The following is a 17,946-nucleotide window of genomic DNA, read 5'->3' as shown; positions in this document are numbered from 1 at the left end:
TGCGCCACTCGGGAGCCCCAAGAAACACACACACACACCAACCTCTGACAAAAATGCAGCATACTTATCATCATTACTGTGTGAAACCTTGCGCTGTCTCCCCCTGCAGGCGATCCTGAAGCGCAGCCTGAAGCCCACGTGTTCCATCCTGCCCCTGATGAGGAGAGGCCATGCCAACAACCTGGAGTTCTTCCTCTCTCACATTGGCAAGGTCTACATGAACGGGTCAGTACCTGCTGCTGACACGCCACGCCTCTGATGTCATCATTATGCAACTGATTCTATTCTCAACCTACTGTAGCTTAAACACAGCTTTAACTGGTGTTGTGCATATTATTTTCCCAATACTGCAAGATGGCCTTCACACCTTACTTTGCCATTCTTTTATTCTTATAAACTCTGTTAGCCCCTAGTACAAACTCAAACATGCATGTCAATACCAAGCATCTCTCCTATGTGTCCAGGATCAACGTGGACAGTAAGCAGCTGTACCCATGTGTGGAGTACCCGGTGCCCGCAGGCACCCCTCTGATCTCCCCCCTGGTGCAGTGGGACCACACCCAGACCTGGGACGTCCCCAAGGCTGAGGACTTCCCTGCTGGTTCTGGAGGGTCCACCTCAGCTACCATCTATAACATTGGTGAGAGACATGCAGTACCAGTCAAAAGTTTGGACACACCTACTCATTCAAGGGTTTTTCTTTATTTTTACTATTTTCTACATTGTAGAATAATAGTGAAGACATCAAAACTATGAAATAACGCATATGGAATCATGTAGTAACCAAAAAAGTGTTAAACAAATCAAAATATATTTTATATTTGAGATTCTTCAATGTAGCCACACTTTGCCTTGGTGACAGCTTTGCACACCGATACAGTATATACACAGACAATAACATAGTTGATCTCCTCTCCCCGCAGACATGAACCCAGAGTCTCCAGACTACTATATGATTGGCCACTGCATCGACGGGCGTGTCCTGTACCCAGCGACGGGTTATCTGGTACTGGCCTGGAGGACCCTGATGAGGAGCCTTGGCGTTGTCATGGAAACCACCCCTGTCACCTTCGAGGACGTCACCATCCACAGGGCCACCATCTTACCCAAGACTGGTGAGGGAGGGACGGACGGCGAAGGGAGGGGAGGAGTTTGATCATTGGTTGTCTGTCGCATCAAGGGTGTCTATTTGGGTTGTCAATCTTTTACTGTGGTTCATTTATGACCTTTCTTCAATGTGCTTTGTCTCGCTCCCTTTTCTCTCTTACTCCTTCCCCTCTTCTCGCTGTCAGGTTCAGTCCAGTTGGAGGTGCGTCTCATGCCCGCCACCAGTCGATTTGAGGTCTCCGAGAATGGCAACCTGGCTGTCAGTGGTACGCATACTTTATACTCTCCTATAAGCATCCAAGATAGAAGCCATCTTTTACATATCAAACATTTATGTGCTCTGTTACATGGTAATAGCTAGTGTATATAGACTCATTCAATCTGTTACATATTATAAACTGGGTGGTTAGAGCCCTGAATGCTGATTGGCTGACAGCCGGGGTATATCAGACTGTACCATGGGTATGATTTTTTATTTTTTTTTACTGCTCTAATAACTTTGGTAACCAGTTTATAATAGCAATAAGGCACCTCGGGAGTCTGGTATATTGCCAATATACCACGGCTAAGGGCTGTGTCCAGGCACTCCGCGTTGCGTCGTACTTCAGAACAGCCCTTAGCTGTGGTATATTGGCAATATGCCACAAACCCCTGAGGTGCCTTATTGCTTAAATAGCAACTAGTGTATACAACCATTCAAGGTTTATGACATAGCATGTAGAGTTTATACTCTCTATTACTTTCTTCTTGGTCCTCCTCAGTCAGTCACCTATCCCATACTTCTCTCTGTCTGTGTAGGCAAGGTGAGCATTCTGGAGGACGCTGCTCTGGACTCATTCCACTCTGAGATTGGTAAGCCTGTCACCGGGGACGATGGTGACCCCAAACTGCGCCTGACAGCCCATGACATCTACAAGGAGCTCCGTCTCCGTGGTTATGACTACGGCAAGACTTTCCAGGGCATCCTGGAGTCCAACAATGCAGGTGTGTGTGTGTGTGTGTGTGTGTGAGGAAAAAGTTAAACCATTGTGAACCTCTTTATGAAATAGTTTCTTCCCAGTATTAAGTAGGCTACGGTGGCTAGTTGTAGATTGTACTATGTTATTGGTTGACTGGTTTCCCTCTGCTCTATCCTTGACTCTGGCTGTAGGTGACAGTGGGAAGCTGCAGTGGACCGGTAACTGGGTGACCTTCCTGGACACCATGCTGCAGATGATCGTGGTTGGCCTATCAGGACGCAGCCTTCGCCTGCCAACGCGAATCCGCTCTGTGTGTGTCGACCCCACCGTCCACCAGGAGAGGGTCACTGAATACGGAGAGGCTAAGAAAGGTATTGAAATAAAACATGTACACAGGCCCACCACAAACACACACTTGACTCACTTAAGGATGCCGTTTTATTTTTTTTACTGTTTTTCTATCTTCTCTCCATCACCTAGCCGTGGTCGTCCACGTCAACCGTTGCCTTGACAACATTGTTGCGGGCGGAGTGCAAATCTGTGGTCTCCACGCCACGGTGGCACCGCGTCGCCAACAGCAACAGAGCCCGCCCACCCTGGAGGAGTTTTTGTTTGTGCCCTACCTAGAGACAGAATGCCTGTCAGCCAATGAGAAGTTGGGAAACCAGCTCAAGAACTGCAAAGGTTAGAGTTCATGTTTGTTGGCTACCTTTATCATCCAAACAGTGGGAAGTCATTTTGCTTTCAGATTCCATGTTTAAAATCACAGTTAACATTTTTTAATAATCGGTAGCAATCTATTTGTATTCTCTCTTTCTACAACGCATACACAAAAAAAAGGAATGACTGTCCTTACATCGTAAGACGATGTAAACAGAGAAATTGCAAATCTGATGTCAAAGAAGGCAGATATTACTTGACATTTTGTTAGTCTAAAAAGGCCATAGTACTAAATTGATTACCCTCTGTCTGACCCTTGGTTCATGCATCTCTCCAGGTCTGATCCACAAGCTGCAGAAGAAGCTGGCTCCTCAGGGCGTTAAGCTCTCCATCCCTGATCTAGGGGGGGTGTCTGGCCCTGCTGTCCCCAGCCCTGAGTCCGCTGAACCTGGCTTGCTGCGGCTGCTGTCCCTGCTTTGTGGTCTAGAGCTGAACGGTAACCTGCGGTCAGAGCTGGAGCAGACTGTTGAGAAGGAGAGGGGTTGTCTCCTCCAGGACCCCCTGCTACATGGTCTACTGGATGGCCCAGCCCTCAGACACTGTTTGGACACAGCCCTGGAGAACACTACCCCCGGGAAGATCAAAGTCCTGGAGGTGAGAACAAAGATGTGATACAGCAGAGGTCATGAGCTCTCGCTCTCACGCCCTCCTCTCTAACCCCTGCTCTGTCTCGCCCCACCTCAGGCCCTCTCCAACGACGGCCATCTCTTCTCCCGTGCCGTGCCCCTCCTTAACATCCAGCCCATGCTCCGCCTCGACTACGTCGCCACTGCTGCTACCCTCGACCTCCTGACCCCCCACCAGACCACCCTGGATGCCATGGGGGTCACCTCAGCCCAGTGGGACCCCCAGCAGGGCCCTGTGCCCGGGGGTGCGGTCGGTGGGGCCGACCTGGTGGTGTGTAACCACGCCTGGGGTCCCCTGGGGGCCGGGGCTGAGGTGGTGGTGGGGAACCTGGCCTCGGGGGCCAAGGAGGGGGGCTTTGTGATGCTCCACACCCTGCTGAAGGGAGAGACGCTGGGGGAGATGGTGGCATTCCTCACCTCCAAGGACAGTCAGAACAACCAGCAGAGACTGCTCTCCCAGGTCAGTTACACTGCAGTAGAAAACTGATACCCAGATGAATCCTTAGCCCCCCAGCCTCCCTTCAGATATTAAAGCAGGGCCACACATTACACTATTAGCTTCAGTCAGTGTTTAGTGAGTGAGGATACATAACCTGGCCATACATATAGTCTCATTTGTGACATTTTATTACCTATGATGTCTAATACTGTCATTGTTCTCTTCTCTAGACTGAGTGGGAGAAAGCCTTCTCTGATGCGTCTCTCAACTTGGTGGCTGTCAGGAAGTCATTTTATGGCTCTGCCTTATTCCTGTGTCGCCGTCGGTTACCCAGCAAACTGCCCATCTTCCTGCCTGTGGACAGCTTGGACTACCAGTGGGTGGAAACACTCAAGGTGAGGGAAATGTCTAATGTCTCTGTGTTAATAACTCCTTAATAAGTGCTTATAAGCCCTTACAGCTCTCTATTCCCCCCCCCAGACAACGTTGGCTGAGCCCTCAGACTCTCCGGTCTGGCTGACTGCTACCCAGGGTCACTCTGGGGTGGTGGGCATGGTCAACTGTCTACGCCAGGAGCCCGGGGGCAGCCGCATACGGTGAGACTAAAGCCTGGTCTGAAAAAAAACCTTGGCTCTTCCCCTTGACACTTGATCTGAAAGGATTGGAGTGGTATTGGCAGTTTTAAAAGCACAGATGTATATATTATAAAGGTAATCGCTCCATCTTGCTCTCGGGTAGGCTGTGAATCATACAGTGAGTCAGACTAATGCTGTACTTCTCTCTCCTCATCTCTATTCTCTCTCTCCAGGTGTGCATTTGTATCCAATCTGTGTGAGTCTTCTGCGGTGCCCACCCTGCAGCCTGCCCATAATTCCTTGCGGTCTGTGCTGGAGGGAGACCTGTGTATGAACGTGTTCAGGGATGGACACTGGGGAGTGTTCAGACACCAGCTCATCTCTCAGGGTACGACAACCACACCACCATCTCCCCTCTCTCTTGTTCTTGCTCTAGCAAGATCTCAAAAGTTACACCCAATGAGATATCTTGAGAGAACTTTCACACATTCAGTCATTGCATAGGAGCTTGATGATAAAATTGCATTGACTACATTTTCTGATAGTCACAGACTAGCCCTAGGCTCAAGAATATGCTGATTTAAAACGTTCATCTTGGACAATAATGGATTCCAAATCTTCTGTTGATCATGCTGCAAAGCTTAATACCTCTTTCTCATTCTCTCCTCAGATCTGAGTGAGGAGTTGACAGAGCAGGCTTACGTTAACGTGTTGACCCGTGGTGACCTCTCCTCGCTGCGTTGGATCGCCTCGCCCCTCCGCCATTTTGTGGCGAGCAGCCCCCATGTGCAGCTGTGTCGTGTCTACTACAGCTCCCTCAACTTCAGAGACATCATGCTGGCCACCGGGAAACTGCCACCGGACGCCATCCCAGGTAAAGAACACACACACACACAGACATGTCCTCTAGGAAACTGCCTCTGAAGCTATACCAGTAATGAACACTGTATTTTACGCACACATCCCTCTGTAGGTGACCTGGCCCTACAGCAGTGCATGTTGGGTATGGAGTTCTCGGGTCGTGACCCCAGCGGTCGGCGTGTGATGGGGCTGCTGCCTGCTAAAGGCCTGGCCACCTGCGTTGATGCTGACACACGCTTCCTCTGGGACATCCCAGATGGCTGGTAAAACAATGCGCCTACCCCAAATCACACCCTATTCCCTACATTATGTAGTGCATTTGAGTAAAAGTGCTTGCCTACGATCACTTTTGCCTTTCAAAATAATAATGAATAAAAGGGGGGAACTGATCCTAGATCAGCATTCCAATACTTTGTGAATACAGGCCCAGAGCCACAAACAACCTCGTAGGGAGACACTGTTTTGGGATCTTGACTAACAGACTGAGGGGTGTACTACAAACCAGCATCAATGAGTTAGCCGGCTAACTTTTATAAACAACCAGAAATAACTATTAAAGCTAAACTTATTTATGTGTGTTTGGTTGTTGTCGATTAGACCATGCCCATTTCAAGTGTATACTTCGGAGAGAGAAAAAGTTATTTCAGAATATTTCTGTAAATTAGATCCCGCTTTGTACTATTCCCCTTTTTTGTTGACGTTTAGCTTTATGACTAAGTTATTGTTGTAAGTAACTTATGTTCTCGCTCTCTAGGACCCTGGAGCAGGCAGCGTCGGTGCCGGTGGTCTACGCCACAGCCTACTATTCCCTGGTGGTCCGAGGCAGGCTCCGCCCAGGGGAGAGTGTTCTCATCCACTCAGGGTCAGGGGGCGTCGGCCAGGCTGCCATCTCCATTGCACTCAGCCAGCGCTGTAGGGTCTTCACTACTGTTGGTGAGTACCAGAGACCTGTAGGTACACACACACACACACTCGGCCTGTTAATGTCAGAATTGTCAGTGCATTTAGCCGTAGATGTCTTTCTGTAACCCGTGTTTTGTGTTCTTTGTATCAGGTTCAGCAGAGAAGCGTGCCTACCTACAGGAGCGTTTCCCCCAGCTCACCTCGGAGTCCTTTGCCAACTCTAGAGACGCCACCTTCGAACAGCACGTCCTGCTACACACACAGGGAAAAGGTCAGACGCGCTTTAAACATCAGCTCCTATTCAAACTCCTTCCGGCGCCGACAGAGATGGCCGCCTCGCTTCGCGTTCCTAGGAAACTATGCAGTTTTTTGTTTTTTTACGTGTTATTTCTTACATTAGTACCCCAGGTCATCTTAGGTTTCATTACATACAGTCGAGAAGAACTACTGAATATAAGATCAGCGTCAACTCACCATCAGTACGACCAAGAATATGTTTTTCGCGACGCGGACCCTGTGTTCTGCCTTACAAACAGGACAACGGAGTGGATCCTATGCAGCGACCCAAAAAAAACGACTCCGAAAGAGAGGGAAACGAGGCGGTCTTCTGGTCAGACTCCGGAGACGGGCACACCGTGCACCACTCCCTAGCATTCTTCTTGCCAATGTCCAGTCTCTTGACAACAAGGTTGATGAAATCCGAGCAAGGGTAGCATTCCAGAGGGACATCAGAGACTGTAACGTCCTTTGCTTCACTGAAACATGGCTCACTGGAGAGACTCTATCCGAAGCGGTGCAGCCAACGGGTTTCTCCACGCATCGCGCTGACAGAAACAAACATCTTTCTGGTAAGAAGAGGGGCGGGGGCGGATGCCTCATGGCCAACGTGACATGGTGTGATGAAAGAAACATACAGGAACTCAAATCCTTCTGTTCACCTGATTTAGAATTCCTCACAATCAAATGTAGACCGCATTATCTACCAAGAGAATTCTCTTCGATTATAATCACAGCCGTATATATCCCCCCCAAGCAGACACATCGATGGCTCTGAACGAACTTTATTTAACTCTCTGCAAACTGGAAACGATTTATCCGGAGGCTGCATTCATTGTAGCTGGGGATTTTAACAAGGCTAATCTGAAAACAAGACTCCCTAAATTTTATCAGCATATCGATTGCGCAACCAGGGGTGGAAAGACCTTGGATCATTGTTACTCTAACTTCTGCGACGCATATAAGGCCCTGCCCCGCCCCCCTTTCGGAAAAGCTGACCACGACTCCATTTTGTTGATCCCTGCCTACAGACAGAAACTAAAACAAGAGGCTCCCACGCTGAGGTCTGTCCAACGCTGGTCCGACCAAGCTGACTCCACACTCCAAGACTGCTTCCATCACGTGGACTGGGAGATGTTTCGTATTGCGTCAGATAACAACATTGACGAATACGCTGATTCGGTGTGCGAGTTCATAAGAACGTGCGTTGAAGATGTCGTTCCCATAGCAACGATTAAAACATTCCCTAACCAGAAACCGTGGATTGATGGCAGCATTCGTGTGAAACTGAAAGCGCGAACCACTGCTTTTAATCAGGGCAAGGTGTCTGGTAACATGACCGAATACAAACAGTGCAGCTATTCCCTCCGCAAGGCTATCAAACAAGCTAAGCGCCAGTACAGAGACAAAATAGAATCTCAATTCAACGGCTCAGACACAAGAGGCATGTGGCAGGGTCTACAGTCAATCACGGACTACAGGAAGAAATCCAGCCCAGTCACGGACCAGGATGTCTTGCTCCCAGGCAGACTAAATAACTTTTTTGCCCGCTTTGAGGACAATACAGTGCCACTGACACAGCCTGCAACGAAAACATGCGATCTCTCCTTCACTGCAGCCAAGGTGAGTAAGACATTTAAACGTGTTAACCCTCGCAAGGCTGTAGGCCCAGACGGCATCCCCAGCCGCGCCCTCAGAGCATGCGCAGACCAGCTGGCCGGTGTGTTTACGGACATATTCAATCAATCCCTATACCAGTCTGCTGTTCCCACATGCTTCAAGAGGGCCACCATTGTTCCTGTTCCCAAGAAAGCTAAGGTACCTGAGCTAAACGACTACCGCCCCGTAGCACTCACATCCGTCATCATGAAGTGCTTTGAGAGACTAGTCAAGGACCATATCACCTCCACCCTACCTGACACCCTAGACCCACTCCAATTTGCTTACCGCCCAAATAGGTCCACAGACGATGCAATCTCAACCACACTGCACACTGCCCTAACCCATCTGGACAAGAGGAATACCTATGTGAGAATGCTGTTCATCGACTACAGCTCGGCATTCAACACCATAGTACCCTCCAAGCTCGTCATCAAGCTCGAGACCCTGGGTCTCGACCCCGCCCTGTGCAACTGGGTACTGGACTTCCTGACGGGCCGCCCCCAGGTGGTGAGGGTAGGCAACATCTCCTCCCCGCTGATCCTCAACACTGGGGCCCCACAAGGGTGCGTTCTGAGCCCTCTCCTGTACTCCCTGTTCACCCACGACTGCGTGGCCACGCACGCCTCCAACTCAATCATCAAGTTTGCGGACGACACAACAGTGGTAGGCTTGATTACCAACAACGACGAGACGGCCTACAGGGAGGAGGTGAGGGCCCTCGGAGTGTGGTGTCAGGAAAATAACCTCACACTCAACGTCAACAAAACTAAGGAGATGATTGTGGACTTCAGGAAACAGCAGAGGGAACACCCCCCTATCCACATCGATGGAACAGTAGTGGAGAGGGTAGCAAGTTTTAAGTTCCTCGGCATACACAACACAGACAAACTGAATTGGTCCACTCACACAGACAGCATCGTGAAGAAGGCGCAGCAGCGCCTCTTCAACCTCAGGAGGCTGAAGAAATTCGGCTTGTCACCAAAAGCACTCACAAACTTCTACAGATGCACAATCGAGAGCATCCTGGCAGGCTGTATCACCGCCTGGTATGGCAACTGCACCGCCCTCAACCGTAAGGCTCTCCAGAGGGTAGTGAGGTCTGCACGCATCACCGGGGGCAAACTACCTGCCCTCCAGGACACCTACACCACCCGATGTCACAGGAAGGCCATAAAGATCATCAAGGACATCAACCACCCGAGCCACTGCCTGTTCACCCCGCTATCATCCAGAAGGCGAGGTCAGTACAGGTGCATCAAAGCTGGGACCGAGAGACTGAAAAACAGCTTCTATCTCAAGGCCATCAGACTGTTAAACAGCCACCACTAACACTGAGTGGCTGCTGCCAACACACTGACACTGACTCAACTCCAGCCACTTTAATAATGGGAATTGATGGGAAATGATGTAAATATATCACTAGCCACTTTAGACAATGCTACCTTATATAATGTTACTTACCCTACATTATTCATCTCATATGCATACGTATATACTGTACTCTATATCATCGACTGTATCCTTATGTAATACATGTATCACTAGCCACTTTAAACTATGCCACTTTGTTTACATACTCATCTCATTTGTACATACTGTACTCGATACCATCTACTGTATCTTGCCTATGCTGCTCTGTACCATCACTCATTCATATATCCTTATGTACATATTCTTTATCCCCTTGCACTGTGTACAAGACAGTAGTTTTGGAATTGTTAGTTAGATTACTTGTTATTACTGCATTGTCGGAACTAGAAGCACAAGCATTTCGCTACACTCGCATTAACATCTGCTAACCATGTGTATGTGACAAATAAAATTTGATTTGATTTGAAACTTGCCTCACTCAAACACACGAAACATGCCAACTATACAACATGATACGCCACTCACTCACTCACATGTTCTTGTGTATCCTATCTGTAGGAGTGGATATGGTGTTGAACTCCCTGGCTGAAGAGAAGCTGCAGGCCAGTCTTCGCTGTCTGGCTCGACACGGACGCTTCCTGGAGATCGGCAAATACGACCTGTCCAACAACTCCCCTCTGGGTCAGTACACCGCACTGCAACTGCTCTCCATGGCAGCCATTTTGTGTCTGACTCACTGTGCCACTGCAGCTGTTCTAATGTCTGACATGAGTCCCTGTTTCCCTCAGGTATGGCTCTCTTCCTGAAGAACGTGGCGTTCCATGGGATCCTATTGGACGCCCTGTTTGAGGAGGGGAACAGGGAGTGGGAGGAGGTGTCCCAGCTGCTGAAGGGGGGCATTGTGGGAGGTGTCGTCAAGCCACTGAGGACTACGGTGTTTGAGAGAGACCAGGTGGAGGAGGCCTTCAGATACATGGCCCAGGGAAAACACATCGGCAAAGTCCTGCTGCAGGTCACTTATTCAACAACTCCCCCTCTTCATTATTCATTCACACTTTCTTTTACTATCTCCTCAACTCTCTTTTAGACCGGTCCATTTATTATAACACTGTTATTACCACTTATTATACTCTTGATACATGACAGTTTATTACAATCCACTTGGTGTGTGTTGGGTCTGACGTGGTGGCAGATACCCTAGAGGTTAAGAGCGTTGGGCAAGTAACCGAAAGCTTGCTGGTTGAAAAATCTAGGCAAGGCACTTAACCTCTAATTGTCTGCTAAATTACTAAAATGTAAATGTGTGTCTCTAGGTGCGTTCAGAGGAGAAGGGTGGTGGTACTCAGGCGGTGGGCTCGCCCCTCTCCCTCCCCGCCATCTGCCGTACCTTCTGCCCTGCTTCCCACTCTTACATCATCACCGGGGGACTGGGCGGCTTCGGCTTGGAGCTCGCTCATTGGCTGACGGAGCGAGGTGCCCGCAAACTGGTGCTCACCTCCAGATCGGGCATCCGCAACGGTAAGAGATAAGAACTCAGAACTTTGACTTGTACTTGCACATTTTTACATGTGCTGTATTGTAGCACACCAGCAAAGCCATTGTGGTGTTACATTAGCTGCACACTTGTTGTTTGTGATAGTCCAGTCACTTTTAATGTCGGTTCACATTGCTAGGTTACCAGGCGAAGCGCGTGCGTGAGTGGCAGGGGATGGGTGTGCAGGTGCTGGTATCCACCAGTGATGTCAGCACCCTGGAGGGGGCGGAGCGACTCATCAACGAGGCCTGCAGGCTGGGGCCTGTGGGAGGAGTCTTCCACCTCGCCATGGTAACGCCCCCCCCCCCCACCTGTACACTGTTGCTTTTTGTTTTCACCTGTCCCTTTCTCAACTCCCATACCTCTCTCTCACCTACCTACCTCACTCACCCGCTCGCTCACCTACCTACCTCTCTCTCACCTGTGCCTCCCACCTCTCTCTCGCTCTCTCACCTGTCTTTTTCTCCTGTCTATGTGTACCAGGTGTTGAAGGATGGCATGTTGGAGAATCTGACTCCTCAGCTGTTCCTGGATGTCAACAAACCCAAATACAACGGAACCCTCCACCTGGACAGGTAAGACGATACACACATGCATCGCAGTTAGCTTAGCTTAGAGATCACTCCCTATGGTGCTTCTGTACTTCTGCTGAGATTTACCAGTCTTTCCATTATAAGGATCTGTCAATATCCAATGTTTTGGAGGAACAGAAAATCCAAAAGCAGTCAAAGGTAATCAAAGGTTTTCCCTCCTCTCTCCCTCTTTCTCAGGGTGACCAGAAAGCTGTGTCCAGACCTCAGCTACTTTGTAGCCTTCTCCTCTGTGAGCTGCGGCCGCGGCAATGCCGGCCAGAGTAACTACGGTTACGCCAATTCTGCCATGGAGCGTGTGTGCGAGCAGCGACGCCACGACGGCCTGCCCGGATTGGCCGTCCAGTGGGGCGCCATCGGCGACGTGGGCGTTGTCCTGGAGACCATGGGCGGCAACGACGTGGTGGTGGGCGGGACTCTCCCGCAGCGCATCACTTCCTGTCTGGAGGTGCTGGACCGCTTCCTGTGCGAGCGGCGTCCGGTGATGTCGAGCTTCGTGCTGGCAGAGAGGAGCGTGGTGAAGAGCGAAGGAACAGGACAGAGAGACCTGGTGGAGGCTGTCGCTCATATACTGGGTAGATCCCTCATCACCCATACACTTCCATACAACTAACCCTATAACAAACCCCAGACAGAGACCTGGTGGAGGCTGTCGCTCATATACTGGGTAGATCCCTCATCACCCATACACCTCCATACAACTAACCCTATAACAAACCCCAGACAGAGACCTGGTGGAGGCTGTCGCTCATATACTGGGTAGATCCCTCATCACCCATACACCTCCATACAACTAACCCTATAACAAACCCCAGACAGAGACCTGGTGGAGGCTGTCGCTCATATACTGGGTAGATCCCTCATCACCCATACAACTCCATACAACTAACCCTATAACAAACCCCAGACAGAGACCTGGTGGAGGCTGTGGCTCAAATAATGGATAGGACTAGAGGAAGAGAGATGTCACTCATCACCTGTACACCTCCACCACCATGTAACCAGCTCTAGATTCTTCCTGAAGTTGCCCCATCACAGCTGATGGGTGGGCTGCTGTTGTGTTTATATCAATAGATTTGAAGCTGGTCTGGGTGTTTTTATTCCATGTGTAACTCCCTGGTTATTTCTCCCCTGTCCCCTCTAACCTTTTCAGGTGTGCGTGATGTCAGCAGCCTAAATGCTGACGCCTCATTGGCTGATCTGGGTCTGGATTCTCTGATGGGCGTAGAGGTGCGTCAGACACTGGAGCGCGATTATGACATCGTCATGGCAATGAGGGAGATCCGACAGCTCACCATCAACAAGCTCCGAGAGCTGTCCAGCCAACCGGCGGGAACAGCAGGTGTGTGTGTGTGTGTGTGTGTACACAAACACTGTAAGCAATAATGACTTTGTATAGTTCGGAAGCGTATGTGTGTCATGGACTTACGTGTACTTTTTCTCTCTCTCTCCCTCCGACTCTCCAGAGTCCTGTCAGTCTCCAGTGAAGAAGGGAGGAGTGCGTTCTCTGTTGGAGTCGGACCTCAGTTTGATGCTGGTCAACCCAGACGGTCCCACTGTCTCACGTCTCAACGAGGTGCAGAGTGCTGAGCGCCCGCTGTTCCTGGTCCACCCTATAGAGGGCTCCATCGCTGCCTTCCACACACTCACCGCCAAGCTCAGTGTTCCCTGCTACGGCCTGCAGTGCACTAAAGGTACACACACAGGAACAAACTCCCTCCTCTCTCTCTCTCGCAATCATACTGATTCTCTCTCTCTCGCAATCATACTGATTTTCTCTCTCTCTCTCTCTCTCTCTCTAAAGTTGTAAACTTGATCTTAATGACTGAAACTATCGCCCCCTCTCTCTAGCTGCTCCTTTGGACAGTATACAGTCTCTGGCTACATACTATGTGGAGTGTATACGTCAGGTAAAAAAGATACTAACAACTTAATTAGTATTTATATATTTACACACATGATAGATAATTAGTGATTTTATAAATAACGGTCTGTGCTTATGTTTTATTTGTGTAGGTGCAATCGGAGGGTCCGTACCGGATTGCCGGCTACTCCTTTGGGGCCTGCGTGGCGTTTGAGATGTGTTCTCAGCTACAGGCCCAGGGTAGAACCGTAGACTACCTCTTCCTCTTCGACGGATCACACTCCTACGTCGCCGCTTACACACAGGTGAGACCTTCTGCAAGCGTATTGATACTCACACACACACACACACACACACACAGGTGAGACCTTCTGCAAGCGTATTGATACTCACACACACACACACACACGCACACACACACACAGGTGAGACCTTCTGCAAGCGTATTGATACTCACACACACACACACACACACACACACAGGTGAGACCTTCTGCAAGCGTATTGATACTCACACACACACACACACACACAGGTGAGACCTTCTGCAAGCGTATTGATACTCACACACACACACACACACACACAGGTGAGACCTTCTGCAAGCGTATTGATACTCACACACACACACACACACACACACACACACACACACACACACACACAGGTGAGACCTTCTGCAAGCGTATTGATACACACACACACACACACACACACACACACACACAGGTGAGACCTTCTGCAAGCGTATTGATACTCACACACACACACACCGGTGATACGCGTATGTCTGTACATACTGACACACACACACATCCTCGTACTCAGTTCCTTCACAGTGAACTCTACTTGAAAAGAGTCCGTCAACTTATAAACTCAGAACTAACCATAGGGTCATGTGTAGCGTTAACCTGATGTTTGTATTCTATTTGCCTTTCAGAGCTACAAATCCAAGCTGACCCCTGGTAAAGAGTCTGAGGCAGAGACTGAAGCGCTGTGTGCTTTCATCCAGCAGTTCACTGGCATCGAGTACAACAAGGTACAACACTTTACAACCGCAGATAATGGCCTCTACTCATACTGTACTCACTGGCTATGGCATAATATTAAACTAACATTATACTTGAGTCTGGTTCAATGTATAATTCTCACATGTCTTGTTCTGCCTCTTTTTTTACCTCTCCTCGCTCTCTCTGTCTAGTTGTTGGAGACCCTCCTCCCTCTGTCTGATCTGAAGGCCCGTGTCAACATGGCGGTGGACCTCATCACCTCCAGCCATAAGAACGTCAGTAAAGAGTCCCTGCGATTCGCTGCCGCCACCTTCTACTACAAACTCAAGGCTGCCGACGGTTACGTCCCGGCAACCAAATACCACGGCAATGTCACCCTGCTCCGCGCCAAGGCCAGCAGCGACTACGGAGACAACCTGGGGGCTGACTACAAACTGAGCGAGGTGGGTATACACTAACACGCATGAACAGGCACACGCACACACTGCTATAATAACAGGCTTTGTTCCTCTTCAGGTGTGTGATGGTAAGGTGTCGGTCCACGTCATCGAGGGAGACCACCGCAGCTTCCTAGAAGGCGAGGGGGTGGAGTCAATTAGTAGCATCATCCATAGCTCATTGGCCGAGCCACGCGTCAGTGCCCGGGAGGGTTAGACCAGTCCCGCCCCTCCCAGCCCTCTCCCCCAATAGCACCAAGTTCTCCTATCCCCAAACCTAAACCCCATTGGGCAATACATATAATGGACGCAACCCCCAACCTATCAAAGCTTTTAGCTCGCTGCCACAGGGTATGTTCCTAGGGGAACAAACAACGTGCTGTATGTTTGTGCTCTACCAATAAGGTCTTCGCTCTCTTTTATTTGTAATTTTTTTTAAATCTTGTCTCTTTATCATGTTTGGAATGTTAGAATAAAGTTAGATGCTCAACTCTGTACTGGTAATCAAGCCTGCTACAACTGGAGATGTGCTGGCTCAACCCTATAGCTAGCCTAGCATGTGAGCCTGGCTGTGTTGCCAACTGATTGTAGCCTAGCCCTAGATAACCTACCTAGCTGTTGTGTTATGATACTGCTCAACCCACCAGTCTGCTAAAGGGTGTTTCCTGAACTTGGTAATGAAGGTGTGTTGTGTGGACTCGGACCCTCTACCTATGCACATGCGTGCATGTTTTATCTCATGCCAAACCCTAGCAGTGCCCTAATGATGCAGACTATTCCACGTGTACATAGCCTCCTGTCTCACCTGTCTAACACCTGTTCAAGCTCTGTACCTGTTACCAAGTGACATTGGCTTAGGAGGAAACCATTGTTTGGGGTTGTTTTGTATAAAGGGTTTGTTTACCAGCATTGGTCATAAGTTATGATCCCTATTTTTGTTGATTTCAAAGTTGTTTGCAGTGACTTGTAGTGTTACACTGATCCTAAGGTAGTTTCACAAAGAGAAATGCACTAACTTCCCAATGCAGGAAAATGGCTAAAAGTATCTGACTGACACCATATTTGATCAAGTTAACTTAACTATTCAGCTGTTTACTGGAAATAAGACTCCCTGTATCTGTCTTTCCATTTAAGAACTGAAATACTTTTTGAAAACAACAGTATTCTTCTGGGTTTAGATCTGGGTGTGTTGCCTTTCCTGTGTGAGTACACCTTTTTAAGAGGACTGATTGGATATCTACAGGTCACATTTCTATGATCTTGGCTTCTTTGACAAAGTAATTTTAAATTGCTGCTGTTTTAAAAAATGTATGCTGTTCTATGTAACTGGCTACAATGGATTGCTAATCATACAACTAACCTTGTTTTTCATTTCTTTCAATGTTCCTTCAAAATGTTCTAACGTTCCTGAAATATTGTTACGTAAGACGGTTTTAAATATTCTGAATATTACTGCTGTCCACATGCAATGCTTCAAAACGCTTTGGCACTTGTTTGAAAGGAAATAGAGCAATGAAACATCACTTGTATGGCACTACCCAAATACTGTTATGTGAAATCTATGGTGTTCAGGAGGGCACAATGGAGTAAAAGGCTTTGCAAACTAAAATGGGTTCTTTATTGGATAAATTCAGCTCGTACCTTCCTGTTCCGAAACATTTTCTCCCATTTTGTGCCCACTGAATACGATCCGATTCACTGTCTCGCTGAAAAAGTAGTAGTTTGTCCAAGCTTCCATTTTGTTTGTGATGTCATGTCAGAATGCAAGTGCCGTTGGGTGTGGAATCATTGACCTGAAGAACGGCCTTGTTGTTGAGGAGTAGGTAGAATTTACCTCGAACCACTGGTCCAGGAACATATATTTTACTGTCTGCCTAATGGTTCATGTTTGGACTGTAGGCAGGATAATCTGATCCTAGATCTGTGGTTACAAGGCAACTTTCTACCTTCAGCTGTTTTTGACTCCCATGACCTTTGCTGACCCCTGAAGGTCCTTCAAGATCAGGGGTCCAATCGCAGAATGCAACAGACTGACCTCTGAGACTACTAATGAGGTCTATGAAGAGTCGGGTGGCTTTAATTTGAGCATGGTGATTGGCTGCAGTAAAAAGGAGGGAATTGACAGTGCTCCTTTTTTAGTTTGTTTTTCCCAGTATTTATTGTATTAGTCCAAATAAAGAGTGATCACTAACATCCTGCCTCAGTGTCTGCCTGGTTTCTATGTAAACTTATTGAGGCAACTACAACAGGTCCTGATAGTTCTCTGCAAGTGGTCTCCTTATCTTATTCAACTCACCATAATCTTCAGGCAATCATAAAATACTCCTGGCCTTTCACACCTTAATGTTAATCCCTGTGTTTAACTGACCATACATTCCTTGTTCCTTGTTGTCTTTATTTAACCAGGTAGGCTAGTTGAGAACAAGTTCTCATTTACAACTGTGACCTGGCCAAGATAAAGCACAGCAGTTTGACACATACAACAGAGTGACACATGGAATAAACAAATACAGTAAACATACAGTGGAAAAAAGAAATATATGTACAGTGAGTGCAAATGAGGTAAGATAAGGGAAGTAAGGCAATAAATAGGCCACGGTGGCGAAGTAATTACAATATAGCAATTACAAACTGAAATGGTAGATGTGCAGAAGATGGATGTGCAAGTGGAGATACTGGGGTGCAAAGGAGCAAGATAAATAAATACATACAGTATGGGTATGAGGTAGTTGGATGGGCTATTTACAGATGGGCTGTGTACAGGTGCAGTGATCTGTGAACTGCTCGTACAGCTGGTGCTTAAAGCTAGTGAGGGAGATATGGGTCTCCAGCTTCAGTGATTTTTTTTGCAGTTCGTTCCAGTCATTGGCAGCAGAGAACTGGAAGGAAAGGCAGCCAAAGGAGGAATTGGCTTTGGGGGTGACCAGTGAGCTATACCTGCTGGAGCGGGTGCTACAGGTGGGTGCTGCTATGGTGACCAGTGAGCTGAGATGAGGCGGGGCTTTACCTAGC

At 48.5% G+C, this 17,946-nt stretch overlaps 1 protein-coding gene across 3 annotated transcripts in view; it reads left to right on the top strand.

Annotated features, from left to right (window-relative positions):
• The window catches only part of LOC139376776 (fatty acid synthase-like), a 32,960-nt gene extending 15,828 nt beyond the window's left edge, over window positions 1-17,132 (top strand). For all 3 annotated transcript variants that reach the window (XM_071119693.1, XM_071119694.1, XM_071119695.1), the window contains 29 exons: window positions 110-225; window positions 465-640; window positions 924-1,115; window positions 1,293-1,373; window positions 1,906-2,091; window positions 2,258-2,437; window positions 2,547-2,750; window positions 3,064-3,380; window positions 3,471-3,872; window positions 4,082-4,246; window positions 4,332-4,447; window positions 4,660-4,814; window positions 5,097-5,300; window positions 5,400-5,550; window positions 6,042-6,220; window positions 6,342-6,461; window positions 10,058-10,180; window positions 10,288-10,511; window positions 10,813-11,017; window positions 11,173-11,324; window positions 11,517-11,608; window positions 11,804-12,198; window positions 12,777-12,965; window positions 13,090-13,317; window positions 13,475-13,533; window positions 13,640-13,792; window positions 14,428-14,526; window positions 14,689-14,940; window positions 15,014-17,132. In XM_071119693.1, coding sequence (XP_070975794.1) covers window positions 110-225; window positions 465-640; window positions 924-1,115; window positions 1,293-1,373; window positions 1,906-2,091; window positions 2,258-2,437; window positions 2,547-2,750; window positions 3,064-3,380; window positions 3,471-3,872; window positions 4,082-4,246; window positions 4,332-4,447; window positions 4,660-4,814; window positions 5,097-5,300; window positions 5,400-5,550; window positions 6,042-6,220; window positions 6,342-6,461; window positions 10,058-10,180; window positions 10,288-10,511; window positions 10,813-11,017; window positions 11,173-11,324; window positions 11,517-11,608; window positions 11,804-12,198; window positions 12,777-12,965; window positions 13,090-13,317; window positions 13,475-13,533; window positions 13,640-13,792; window positions 14,428-14,526; window positions 14,689-14,940; window positions 15,014-15,151 — 5,253 coding nt within the window. In that variant the 3' untranslated portion in view covers window positions 15,152-17,132. The remainder of the gene's footprint in view (window positions 1-109; window positions 226-464; window positions 641-923; window positions 1,116-1,292; window positions 1,374-1,905; window positions 2,092-2,257; window positions 2,438-2,546; window positions 2,751-3,063; window positions 3,381-3,470; window positions 3,873-4,081; window positions 4,247-4,331; window positions 4,448-4,659; window positions 4,815-5,096; window positions 5,301-5,399; window positions 5,551-6,041; window positions 6,221-6,341; window positions 6,462-10,057; window positions 10,181-10,287; window positions 10,512-10,812; window positions 11,018-11,172; window positions 11,325-11,516; window positions 11,609-11,803; window positions 12,199-12,776; window positions 12,966-13,089; window positions 13,318-13,474; window positions 13,534-13,639; window positions 13,793-14,427; window positions 14,527-14,688; window positions 14,941-15,013) is intronic.
• The last annotated feature ends 814 nt before the right edge of the window (window positions 17,133-17,946 follow it).

This window comes from Oncorhynchus clarkii, chromosome 20 (assembly GCF_045791955.1).
Source record: "Oncorhynchus clarkii lewisi isolate Uvic-CL-2024 chromosome 20, UVic_Ocla_1.0, whole genome shotgun sequence".
NCBI lineage: Eukaryota > Metazoa > Chordata > Actinopteri > Salmoniformes > Salmonidae > Oncorhynchus > Oncorhynchus clarkii.
The sequence above is the reverse complement of the archived record's forward strand: the minus strand, read 5'-3'. Positions and strand labels throughout refer to the sequence as shown.